At 39.0% G+C, this 13,996-nt stretch overlaps 1 protein-coding gene across 1 annotated transcript in view; it reads left to right on the plus strand.

Annotated features, from left to right (window-relative positions):
* PLD5 (phospholipase D family, member 5) overlaps positions 1-13,996 on the plus strand; it is a 418,989-nt gene that overhangs the window by 280,052 nt on the left and 124,941 nt on the right. The window contains exon 4 of the mRNA XM_010836680.1: positions 7,507-7,618. Within this exon, the coding sequence (XP_010834982.1) occupies positions 7,507-7,618 (112 nt within the window). The remainder of the gene's footprint in view (positions 1-7,506; positions 7,619-13,996) is intronic.

Raw genomic sequence — 13,996 nt, forward strand, 5'->3', positions numbered from 1 at the left:
TCCACTGTTTCTCCATCTATTTCCTATGAAGTGATGGGACCAGATGCCATGATCTTCGTTTTCTGAATGTTGAGCTTTAAGCCAACTTTTTCACTCTCCACTTTCACTTTCATCAAGAGGCTTTTTAGTTCCTCTTCACTTTCCGCCATAAGGGTGGTGTCATCTGCATATCTGAGGTTATTGATGTTTCTCCCGGCAATCTTGATTCCAGCTTGTGCTTCTTCCAGTCCAGCGTTTCTCATGATGTACTCTGCATATAAGTTAAATAAACAGGGTGACAATATACAGCCTTGACATACTCCTTTTCCTATTTGGAACCAGTCTGTTGTTCCATGTCCAGTTCTAACTGTTGCTTCCTGACCTGCATACAAATTTCTCAGGAGGCAGGTCAGGTGGTATGGTATTCCCATCTCTTGAAGAATTTTCCACAGTTTATTGTGATCCACACAGTCAAAGGCTTTGGCATAGTCAATAAAGCAGAAAGAGATGTTTTTCTGGAAGTGTCTGGCTTATTTGAAGATCCAGCAGATGTTGGCAATTTGGTCTCTGGTTCCTCTGCCTTTTCTAATACCAGCTTGAACATCTGGAAGTTCACGGTTCACATATTGCTGAAGCCTGGCTTGGAGAATTTTGAGCATTACTTTACTAGCATGTGAGATGAGTGCAATTGTGCAGCAATTTGAGCTTTTTGAGCTCAAATTTGAGAATTTTTTGAGCAGCAATTCTTTGGCATTGCCTTTCTTTGGGACTGGAATGAAAACTGACCTTTTCCAGTCCTGTGGCCACTGCTGAGTTTTCCAAATTTGCTGGCATATTGAGTGCAGCACTTTCACAGCATCATCTTTCAGGATTTGAAATAGCTCAACTGGAATTCCATCACCTCCACTAGCTTTGTTCGTAGTGATGCTTTCTAAGGCCTACTTGAGAGTATTGGAGAGTAAAAGTTGACACTAACAAATATATGTCAGTCACATATCTGTGTTCAGACCTCTGGCAGACTTTGTATATTTCAGTAAATATAATAGATAAATAAGAACATTTAGTAAGTGTTCTAAACTGTAAACAACTTTTTTTCAGTAAATGTAATGCCAAAAATTTTTGATTGCACTGGGTCTTCGTTGCACTGCATGTGGGCTTTTTCTAGTTGCAATGAGTGGGGCTACTCTCTAGTTGGGGTGCACAGGCTTCTCCTTGCGGTGGCTTCTCTTGCCGTGGAGCATAGACTCTAGAGCACATGGGCTTCAGTAGTTGCAAACCACAGGCTCTAGGGCTTGTTCAGTAATCGTGATGCATGGGCTTTGTTGCTCCAAGGCCTACAGAATCTCCCTGGACCAGGCCTCAAACCTGTGTCCCCTGTATTGGCAGGCAGACTCTTTACCACTGGATGACCAGGAAAGTCCTGATTTAAACTTTTTATGCTCTGTGTGTGTTTGTACTTATATAATCGTAAGTAACACACACATGTTTTGGTGCCTTTGTTTCTTTGGGATGGGCCTCTAGATATGAGATTCCTGAGTGGAAGAAAAGCAGTATGTTAGAGTACTCTTTCCCAAAATTGGTGACAAGAGAATATGCTGCCCCTCATAAATTACTTCTCAATCTCTTTGAGTACAAAGAGAGATCTCCTTATTGCTTTGCATTGTGCTTTGCTTGTTGACATAAACATCTCTTTATGTTTGCTAGCCAGGTAGGCTTGTTCTTCTTAGACATTTTTTTCCTAATCCTTCCCACCAAGAAATTTAATACCACAGATATATTGCATATTTACTGTATGTGTATCTGTGTTTTATTAATAAAAAAGTGTAACTTTCATTTTCACATACATCTCTACTCTCACACAGGAAAGAATCAATTGTTAGCCCCTTTAGGGTAATAACACCCCTACAAGGAATGCATGTAATAGATTCTTAGTAGGCCTTCTCCTAAAATGTGTCTCTTCTAAGAATTCTTAATTAGCAAATACATTAAACACATATCCATATCACACTGCTAACCAATTATTTCTTCCCATCGTCTTCTTTCTTGGTTTTAGTGTTATTTACTATTTAGTTAGAGCCCTTCATTGCATATGTTCCCCATATGGGTTATATAGTAATACAGTCTCTAAACCTGTATATATCTGAAAATATTTTTTTCCTTCATGCTGGCAGTAAAATTCTTGACTAGGTAAAACACTCCTAGGCATCACCCTTTTTCTTCCATAGTCTCTCACCACCAAATGCTGGTTTAGTGTTGCCAACATTTAGCTCCATGCTAATCTGATCCATTTTCCTTAATAGTTACCTTTTTGTTTTGTTTTGTTTTGGGCCAGGAGTTTCTAAGAATTCCTCTCTTTCCTTGGTGTTGATTAATTTTACAGAATGTGCCTATATGTGATTTTCCACATTATCTTTGCCTCTGTCTTCAATTATCTTTTTGACACATAAATCTATTTCTTTTCTCAAGTTAGACACATTTTTTTCTTCTTTTATTGCAAACCCCTTCTTTTTGTCTCTTTTTCTCTTCCAATACACCTATTAGCCACATGATGCCTGGGTGTGAGCTAATCACTTCAGTTGTGTTTGACTCTTTGTGACCCCATGGACTGTAGCCCGCCAGGCTCCTCTGTCCATGGGATTCTCCAGGCAAGAATACTGGAGTGAGTTGCCATGCCCTCCTCCAGGGGGATCTTCCCGATCCGGGGATTGAACCTGCACCTCTCATGTCTCCTGCATTGGCAGGTGGGTTCTTTACCACTAGCACCACCTGGGAAGCCCTAGCCACATGATATGTATCTTCAATTTATCCATCTCCCTTTTCTCCCCTTGTCACCATATGTTTCCATGTATGTGTGTGTGCCTGCTTGTCTGTGCTTTGATATATTTCTTCCATTTCATCTTTGGGCCACTGATTTGGGTCTCAACAGTATTCTTTAATTACTTTTCTAATTTAGCTCTAAAATTATAGAGTGTTAGTCCAGCCATGTCTGACTGTCTTTGAGTGCTCGTATTGTGTCTTAGCTCTACCTCCTGTCTTCCTGAGTGGCCAGTGCCCATTGTGTCCAAGCATCTCTCTTGATGGATCCTGTTAAGTGTGTTAGTGTTTGATCTTATCAGCTTATTAATGGCTTTCTTTCAGGTGAAGGAGGGGCTGTATTAGATGGTTAACCTGTCTATCACAGGTCAATTGAAGAACATCTTCCCTCCCTGCCGCCACCCCCTGTAATACTTCACATTCCCAGCCCCAGGCCTTGAGATTTGCCCCAGCTCCTGTGTAGTCTCCTGGAGAACAGGACCACTGGGTCACTCATGTTAGACAGAGACTGACTCTGCATACATGTTGGTATCCAGAACCTGACTCTGCTGGTTATTAAATGCCTTCCAGCCCCAGAACTGCTTAGTTCAGAGGAGTTAGATATACTGGAGCTGGGAGGGAAAGGAGAGGAAGAGACTTGGATGTAACTTTCTTTCAGAATACCCCTTCTGAAAGAAAGAATACCTCTTTAACATAAAATGGTCATGTAGAGAAAATTATAGTAAATCAGCATATAGAAAATCAGCATATCACTTAAATTTCTTCGGGAGTATCCTTATCTATAAAGTGAGGAGATTGGTAGATCATTGATCTCAAAGGTATCTTCCAGCTCTGACATTCTCAATTTCAGTATTCTAATGATTTTGCATCATATCTCAGAATGATAAAGGGGTAAAGTTCAGTGGTTTTTTTACAGTTGTTTTCTGTGGATCCCTGGGGAAATGCACAAGAGGACAGAGATGGATTGATGGAGATGCTTAGCTTAAGTTTTCATTTAAATGAAAAGTTTAACTGTTAAATTTGAAAACCATTGCCATATTCTATATTATCTCCAGAATTAATCTTACAGAGCATGACTTTATTCTGATTTCTCTTCGGTATTTTTGTTTTTTCCCCTTCACATTTTATTGTGGAATTTTATCCTGCCCATGAGTTGTTTTGGGTCAACAGAAATTGGCAGGATTTATAACTTCTATTCTCTTGGGTTAAGCAGTCTCTTCAGAGTCACAGAGGGGCTGAACTGGATCTCTGTCCTTGGGGTACCACTCCCTCCCTCTCCAGGACCGTACTGTCTATCATAAGGTTTTAGCAGATATTAAAAAAAAAAAAAAAGGCTTAAAGTAGGTCAATGTGCCTGAGCCACTAGCTATCTTCAAGATGATTTATTTGAGTTTAAAATGTTGGCTGATGTTTCTCACCAGAAAGAGAAAGTCTTTAAACTACTGATGTTTAAAAGCCAAAGGGGCTTTTGTTATTTCTTTAAGAAAACATGGTGAGTAAATTTAACTCAGAAAGCAATAGTCCTTACTGCAGATCTCAGCATAGAATAAGTGTTTAATACCTTTTGAAGTAATTATATTTTGAATGTCTTAGCAAAAACGTGTGGACTGGGAGGTAAGACACTGAAAGCAGGAGAAATTTAATAGAAGTTCTGCCTCAAGCCGAGGTATAGAAATTCTACCCCAGCACAAGTTCATTACAAGTGAGCACTATAATTAAAAATTTTAAGAATCCTTGGTGTAAGTAATCAGCACATATGATAGGCTACCCACTCCAGTATTCTTGGGCTTCCCTGGTGGCTCATATGGTAATGGGCTCAATCCCTGGGTTGGAAAGATCCCCTGGAGAAGGGAAAAGCTACCCCATCAAATATTCTGGCCTGGAGAATTCCATGGACTGTATTGTCCATGGGGTCGCAAAGAGTCAGACATGGCTGAGGGAAAAGGGCTTCCCTGAGTTATCAGGGAAGTAAAAATAAGGTTTATTTAATGATAGTCTGCCACTATCTGTAGCTTTTGGAGTTTCAATTTTCATTCATGTTTGAGAGTTCTGGTCTTCATTTTAAATCTCACAAAAATCACACAGTGGGAATCACTTTAAGGCACACAGCCAGAAATACAGATAGGTTAGAAGATCTCCTGTGTTTTGTTTTTGCTAAATATATTGTTAACTAAGAACAACAACAACAAAAAAAGTTTGTTTAAAAATACTGGCTCACTAACCATGGGGACTCACAGAACACGCAAAGTACATATGCCCTTTCCCCGTGTGAAAGTGAAAAATACAAACATTTATGTGACTGTGAGATGACCGTAGGTCTAGACTCTAGAAATCTGGGCTATGCAGACATCAGCCAGCCTTCAAGGGTGTGTGACAAGAGTATAGCAACTTGGCAGAGTGACACAGCTAAAAGAGAGGAGGTCATGCTGGTGGCAAGCAGCTCGGCAGAAAGCCCCACAAAGTCCCACCAAGGGCATCTTCCCTTACATCCAGTGTCGGAGCCTCTCACTGCCAAGCCCTCACTTCTCCATAGTAAATTTGAAATTTATATAGACCCTGAAATCAGCAAATCAGCAACTGTTTCTTCCCTATCCGTCTCCCTCTGCCTCCTTATATCTCTTTCTCTCTCTCTCCCTCTCCCCTCTTACTTCTTTATTTAAAAAGCAATTTGCAACTACCTAATGCCCTCATTCAACATCCCTTATAGGAAGACCTACTTTGTGGGGAGGCTGCCTCCCAGGTTCTGTCTGCATGTAGAGTAATTTGGTCACTTTTTTTTCAGGCTTATTTGTTTCTCATAATTTTATTTATTTATTTATTTTTGGCTGTGCTGAGTCTTCATTGCTGCATGCAGGCTTTTCTCTACTTGGGGGAAATGGAGGCTACTCTCTAGTTGCTGTGTGCTGGCTTCTGATTGCAGTAACTTCTCTTGTTGAAGAGGGTGGGCTCCAGGGCATGCAGGCTTCAGTAGCTGTGGCACGTGGGTTCAATAGTTGTGGTTCCTGGGCTCTCAAACAAGGCTCATTCTGTGGTGATCTTTCCCGACCAGGGATCAGAGTCGTGTCTCCTACATTGGCGGGTGGATTCTTTACCACTGAGCTGCCAGGGAAGCCCAAAGTTGGTCACTTTTGATGAGTTACACTTGGAGCAACCTTTACCAGCATGGTTAGACAAAAAAGGAAACTTCCATGCCTGGCACAGGGTGCAACTCCTCCATCCTCTAACATCTGGGGATTTCGGATCTTAGGCTATACTGCACCAGCTCCAGGCAGGAGATGGCTGGATTATGCCAGACACTCCTCCTGGCAGTCAGCTGGCACCCTAGCACAGGCATACCAGCCCTTCGCTCCTTCACATTCCAAAGCTTTAGGGTTTTGATCTTTGGTCTCTTTCTTTTCTAAGTCCCAATTGCAAGAATCACCGCTCTGCATTTACATTCCATCCATTTGCCTTCTCAGTCTTCAAATTCTTTCTCCATAATCATTATCAATACTCTATTCTAATCAAAGCAAGATAAAACTTTACCACTTGGGGGCCATGAAGACCAAAGCCTTGTTGCCTGTTTAGCCTATGAGGGCATTTGAGTTTGTGGCCGAATAACACAAACCTGAAAAACCAATAAAGGAATACCAGTTCCCTCTTATGATAAGGAGAAGGAGTCTATGAAAACACTTTGGAGTCTATGAAAAGAGAAAATAAGCAGGATAATGTTGCAATCCACTCACCTGCGATGATGTAATGAACCCACCACTATGCAGTCTCCCTGAGATTGAGTAAAAAAAAATTTATTTTTTACTATAAAAATTATGTTTGTGAAATCTAATAAAGAAAACCTTTATTTTTTTCAGTTTTTTTTTAGGCTAGGGTAATAATTATAGATTTCTAGTTGAATTCAATAAAACATAAATTTGAAATGAGAAAGTGAATTTAGGTAAAGCCCTGACAAGTAGTGAAAGTGAAAGTCACTCAGTTGTGTCCAACTTTTTGTGACCCCATGGACTATAGTCCATGGAATTCTCCAGGCCAGAATACTGGAGTGGGTAGCCTTTCCCTTCTCCAGCGAATCTTCTCAACCCAGGGACTGAACCCAGGTCTCCCACATTACAGGCGGATTCTTTACCAGCTGAGCCCCAAGAGAAACCTGGCAGGCTCCAGTCCGTGGGGTCACAAAGAGTTGAACATGACTGAGCGACTAACACTGGATAAGTAGTCATGATTCCACACATAATGGCTAACACTTACCCACTACTAACCCTTAATCCTCACAAAGACACTTTAAAGTAAATATTAATATTATCAACATTTCACTAAGGAAGAAAGTGAATTAAGAAACAATTTGTAAATTGGAAAATCAGCTGGAATCTGGGTCTTTCTGGGCCCAGTCACAACTGTTTAATATTCTCTGCCTCTTCATGTGTAGATACTTAAGAGTTCATGAAAAAGTAAAAAAAAAGAATAGATTTGCATTGTAGCATTGAAATGATTATTGCAATAATTGAGTTGCACAGTACTCAAAAAAACAATGTAATCTGTGTTTGTGCTACTCTCTATTTCTATAAACTCTTTTGAAAAAAATTTCCATGAATACCAAGTGCTGAAGTGCTTGCCTTTTAAAATTTGAATGAATGGTTTTAATTTTCAATGTTTATTTATTCCTATTTAAAACAGCATAATTTTAGGTTTTCTGACTTTGGTTCTGAATGTTTTTTCTAGGGTCAACGTCTTTTCGAAAAGTTGCTCCAACTGACTTCTCAAAGTATTGAAATCAAGCTAGTGAGTGATGTAACAGCTGATTCAAAGGTATTAGAAGCCTTGAAATCAAAGGGTAAGGCCAAGGTTGACATGGTACTCTACCTCTGGGTGTTCTGTTCCAGTACATTCAATTCTATTTAGATTAGTACATGATTTCTTTATACACAATTTATTTATAATCAACACACTTAGTACACTTTTTGTTTGTCCTTTGAAAAACAGACTGATTAAAGCCTTTAAATGAGAGAACTAATTAATCAGTTCTTCTGGGATTTTTAAAATAGTGTTGTTGCATATTAGCTTATGCAAAGTACTCTACTGGCCATTAGATGATAATTAACTAGAAAGAATAATCTTTCCCTCTGTAAACACTTCAGTGATATGATTAGAGAGAAGAGCCACTTCTTTTCAGAACAAACATTGGATTTCTGGTTTTCTCTTGACCATTAGATGGACATTCTCTTTGTGCTACATATATTGTTTGAAATAATATAGTCAGAGGTAGGAGTCTATGAGTCACTGCCTTATTCACGACTTTTAAGGTAATTCTGCAGGAGACCACCATTTGTTTGGTCACTTTACAATTTGCTTCACACTTTCTGAACACTGAGGATAATTATGAAATAAATTTCTTCATTTTGCTGTATCTTTACTAACTGAACTCTCACTTATAAAGAGTTTTTACTGATTTATAAAAAAATACATATATATATATATATTCTGAATTTGCTATGCAGACTGTAAGCCTGTGAACGACATATAATAAATGTCAGAAATTTATTATTAACAGAAATTATTAATAACAGAAATATTTTGATGAACCATTTGAAATTTGTGTTGGAATACTTTGCTTTGGGGTATCTTTTATTTTTTTAGGGAGAGTTCCTAGGCTTTTGGTAAAGTTCCAGGAAGGTTTGTCCTGAATAGTTCACAAAAGACAGGTCAGTGTAAGACTAGCCATGAGCAACGTCAGCTGTGAAGGAGTTTCTGAGGTTGGAAGTTAATTGAATCCATCCTTCCCCCCCTCCCCTGCCCTTGCCTCGGCAACCGCAGGCCTGTTCTCTGCGGCGGTAGGTGTCCATTGCATAGATAGGGTCGTTTGCGTCATAGTCCAGATTCTGCATGAGAGTGATATCATGTGCTATTTGTCTTTTTCTTTCTGACTTCCTTCACTTAATATGATAATCTCTAGTTGCATCCAGGAATCCTAATGAGCATTCTTTTGGCATTTTCAGATCATTTTGGCTTCTTCACCACAAAGAATTTGCCAAACAGTAAATATTTAATTGGCATTTCCTTGTGATTAAATCTTACTCATTGAAGTCAGAACTTTAATATCTGAAATAAGAATATCGCACTTTCATTTTCCTTATTAACTATTTTAAAAATAAAACATTAATTATATTTTATTTCTCCATGATTGTTTAATAACCTGTTGTAAAACAAGAAATGAAAATTCACAATTATGTGTATTAAACATATCATTTATACTTTTCAAAACGGTTCAGATTTGGGGATCAGAAGGAAAGTTATGACCAACCTAGATAGCATATTCAAAAGCAGAGACATTACTTTGCCAATAAAGGTCCATCTAGTCAAGGCTATGGTTTTTCCTGTGGTCATGTATGGATGTGAGAGTTGGACTCTGAAGAAGGCTGAGTGCCTAAGAAATGATGCTTTTGAACTGTGGTGTTGGAGAAGACTCTTGAGAGTCCCTTGGACTGCAAGGAGATCCAACCAGTCCATTCTGAAGGAGATCAGCCCTGAGATTTCTTTGGAAGGAATGATGCTAAAGCTGAAACTCCAGTACTTTGGCCACCTCATGTGAAGAGTTGACTCATTGGAAAAGACTCTGATGCTGGGAGGGATTGGGGGCAGGAGGAGAAGGGGACGACAGAGGATGAGATGGCTGGATGGCATCACCGACTCGATGGACGTGAGTCTCAGTGAACTCCAGGAGTTGGTGATGGACAGGGAGGCCTGGCGTGCTGCGATTCGTGTGGTCGCAAAGAGTCGGACACGACTGAGCAACTGATCTGATCTAATCTGAAGCTTTTCATAGTAACTAGTCTGATAAAACTCTAAAATATTACTTGAAAAAGAAAATATGGCTTTAACTAGGATAAAATATTTTGAATTCAGGTTTACAAGCATATAAAATATATATATATATTTCATCACTTCTCTGGGGTTCAGTGTGCAGTGAGCAATTTTTTTTGTCAGAAATCCCCTGTCATAACAAATAGATTTAACAAACTCAACTTATGTAAAGCTACCTGTGTTCTCTTCATATATCTATAAAAAGATGTCCCTAATTGATTATGTAGTGTAAGAATAGTTGAAGATAGACAGGAAAGACCATCCATGAATTAATTATCCTGCCTATATAGAAGAACAGTAACCACTGAAGAAAACTGATTAGTTGTTACTAGCCAGCTTAATTTATTCAAAGCCTCTGTTATTTTATTGCATACTAAACTAGTGAATTAGTTGGAGAAGGCAATGGCACCCCACTCCACTCCACTCCAGTACTCTTGCCTAGGAAATCCCATGGGCGGAGGAGCCTGGTGGGCTGCAGTCCATGGGGTCGCTAAGAGTCCGACATGACTGAGCAACTTCACTTTCACTTTTCACTTTCATGCATTGGAGAAGGAAATGGCAACCCACTCCAGTGTTCTTGCCTGGAGAATCCCAGGGACGGGGGAGCCTGGTGGGCTGCATCTATAGGGTCACACAGAGTCGGACACGACTGAAGTGACTTAACATGAATGCACATGCATGCAATCAACAAATAAAATTATGTATATTTAAATGGTACAATGTGGTGATTTGATACATTGATGCTCTGAAATGATGACCACATTAAGGTTAATTAATCACCTTACACGGTTATCTTTTTTTTTCTATTTTGTGGTGAGAACTCTTAAGATTTACTGTCTTTACCAAATTTCAAGCGTGCAATACAGTATTATTACCTGTAGTCACTATGCTGTACATTAGATCTATAGAACTTCCTCATATTTTTTAATTGAAGTCCGGTTGATTTACAATGTTGTGTTAATTTCTGCTGTACAACAAAGTGATTCAGTCATGCATGTATGTACATTCTTTTTGTATTCTTTTCTATTATGATTTATCATAGGGTATTGAATATAGTTTCCTGTGATATATAGTAGAACCTTGTTTATCCATTCTATATATAATAGCTTACATCTGCTCCACTCCATCCCTGTCCCAACCCCACTTCCCCCTTGGCAACCACAACTCTGTTCTGTATGACTGTGAGTCTATTTCTGTTTCATAGATAAGATCATTTGTGTCATTCTTGAGATTCCACATACAAGTGATATCATATAGTATTCGTCTTTTTCTTTCTGACTTCACTTAGTTGATATTATCTAGTTGCAGCCATGGTTGCTGCAAATGGCATTATGTCATTCTTTTTCATGGCTGAGTACTGTTCCTTTGTGTATATGTACCACATCTTCTTTATCCACTCATCTGTTGGTGGGCATTAGGTTGTTTTCATGTTTTGTCTATTGTGAACGGTACTGCTATAAGCATAGGAATGCATGCCATTTTTTGAATTATTGTTTTGTCTGGGTATATATGCCCAGGAGTGGGATTTCTGGATCATATGGCAATTCTATTTTTAGTTTTCTGAGGAACGTCCGTACTGTTTTCCATAGTGGCTGCACCAGCTTACATTCATACATTACAGTTCATACATCCTGTGAACAGTATAGGAGGATTCCCTTTGCTCCATACCCTTTCCAGAATTTGTTATTTGTAGATATTTTAATGATGTCCACTCTGAGTGGTGTGAGGTGGTACCTCAAATGTAGTTTTGATTTGAACTCTCTAGTAATTAGTGGTGTTGAGCATCTTTTCATTGACCATCTGAATTTCTTTTTGGAGAAATGTATATTTAGGTCTTCTGCCCATTTTTAAATTTTTTTTTCATTGCTGTTGTTATTGAATTTTATGAGCTATTTATTTTGGAAATTAAGTTTTATGAGCTATAAAGTTTTATGAGCTATATTTTGGAGATTAAGTTCTTGTTGGTTGCATCATTTGCCAGTATTTTCTCTCATTCTTTTCATTTTGTTTATGGTTTTCTTTACTGTGCAAAAGCTTGTAAATTTGATTAGGTCCCATTTTTTAATTTTTGCTTTTATTTCCACTGCCTTGGGAGACTGACCTAAGAAAACATTGGTATAATTTATCTCAGAGAATGTTTTGCCTATGATTTCCTCTAGGAGTTTAATGGTGCCATGTCATATTTATGTTGTTAAGCCCTTTTGAGTTTATTTTTGTGTATGGTGTGATTTTTGTGTTTTGATTCACAAGTACCTGTCCAATTTGCCCAACATCACTTGCTGAAGAGACGTTTTCCCATTGTATATACTTACCTCCTTTGTCAGAGATTAATTGACTCTAGGTGTGTGGGTTTATTTCTGAGTTCTCTGTTTTTGTGCCAGTGCTACACCATTTTGATTACTACATCTTTGTATTTCACAGCATTGTCTGAAGTCTGAGAGGGTTCTGCCTCCTGCTTTAGAACTTACTCATCACCGAGGACTTCCCAGGTGGCGATAGGGGTAAAGAACCTGCATGCCAATGCAGGAGACATAAGAAACAAGGTTTGAATCCCTGATTCCAGAAGATCCCGAGGAGGAGGGCATGGCAACCTACTCCAGTATTCTTGCCTGGAGAATCCCATGGACAGAGGAGCCTGGAGGGCTACAGTCCATAGGGTCACAAAGAGTCGGACACAACTGAAGTGACTTAGCACATATGGACGCATCTTATAACTGAAAGGTTGCACCCTTTGACCACCATCCCCCTATTTCTCCCAAACACACTCCCCCAGTCCCTGGTACCTATTGTTCTACTGTCTGTTTCTATGAATTTGACTTTTTATTTATTTATTTCTTTTAGGTTCCAGAGTTAAGTGAGACAACATAGTATTTGTCTTTCTCACTCTGGCTTATTTCAGTCAGAAAAATGTCCTCTAGGTTCATCTGTGTGGTTGCAAGTAGCAGTCTGCTGTTACTCAGCAGACTGAGTAACAGTTACTCATGGCCGAGTAACACATTCCATTGTGTGTGTGTGTGTATGTATGCATGCACACATCTTCTTTCTCCAGTCATCCACTAACAGACTCTTAGGTTTGATATATCTTTGTTAATGTGAATACTGCAACAATGAACATGGAAGTGCAGATATCTCTTAAGATATTGATTTTTGTTTCTTTTGGATATGTACCCAGAAGTGGGACTGCTGAATCATATGTTGGCTTTATTTTATGTTTATTTTATTTTATTTTTTTTTACGTTTATTTTTAGAAACCTCCATACTGTTTTCCGTAGTGGTTGTACCAATTTACAGTCCAACCAACAGTACAAAAAGGGTTCCCCTTTCTCTACATCCTCACCAACACCTATCTCTTAGCTTTTTTATAAGAGCCATCTTAATGCATGAAGTGACATCGCCTTGTGGTTTTGATTTTAATTTCCTTCATGATTAGCAGTGTTGAGCATCTTTTCAGGTTCACTTCAGTTCAGTTCAGTGACTGAGTCATGTCTGACTTTTTGTGACCCCATGGATTCCAGCATGCCAGGCTTCCCTGTCCATCACCAATTCCCAGAGCTTACTCAAACTCATGTGCATAGAGTTAGTGATGCCATCCAATCATCTCACCCTCTGTTGTCCCCTTTTCCTCCTGCCTTTAATCTTTCCCAGCATCAGGGTCTCTTCAAATGAGTCAGTTCTTTGTATCAGGTAGCTAAAGGATCGGAGTTTCACCTTCAGCATCACTCCTTCCAATGAATATTCAGGACTGATTTCCTTTACGATGGACTAGTTGGATCTCCTTGCAGTCCAAGGGACTCTCAAGAGTCTTCTCCAACACCACAGTTCAAAAGCATCAATTCTTCAGCACTCAGCTTTCTTTATGGTCCAACTCTCACATCCATACATGACTATGGGAAAAACCATAGCTTTGACCAGACGGACCATTGTTGGCAAAATAATGTCTCTGCTTTTTAATATGCTGTCTAGGTTGATCATAGCTTTTCTTCCAAGGAGCAAGTGTGTTTTAATTTTATGGCTGCAGTCACCATCTGCAGTGATTTTGGAACCAAAAAAATAAATAAATAAAGTATCTCACTGTTTCCACTGTTCCCCCATCTGTTTGCCATAAAGTGATGGGAATGGATGCCGTGATCTTAGTTTTCGGAATGTTGAGTTTTAAGCCAACTTTTTCACTCTGCTCTTTCACTTTCATCAAGAGGCTCTTTAGTTCTTCTTCACTTTCTGCCATAAAGGTTGTGTCATCTGCATATCTAAGATTATTGATATTTCTCCCAGCAATCTTGATTGGTACCTGTTAACAATTTATATGTCTTCTTTAGAGAAATCTCTATTCAGGTCTTTTGCCTATTTTTTA

This window comes from Bison bison, unplaced genomic scaffold, assembly GCF_000754665.1.
Source record: "Bison bison bison isolate TAMUID 2011002044 unplaced genomic scaffold, Bison_UMD1.0 scf7180017864064, whole genome shotgun sequence".
Lineage (NCBI taxonomy): Eukaryota > Metazoa > Chordata > Mammalia > Artiodactyla > Bovidae > Bison > Bison bison.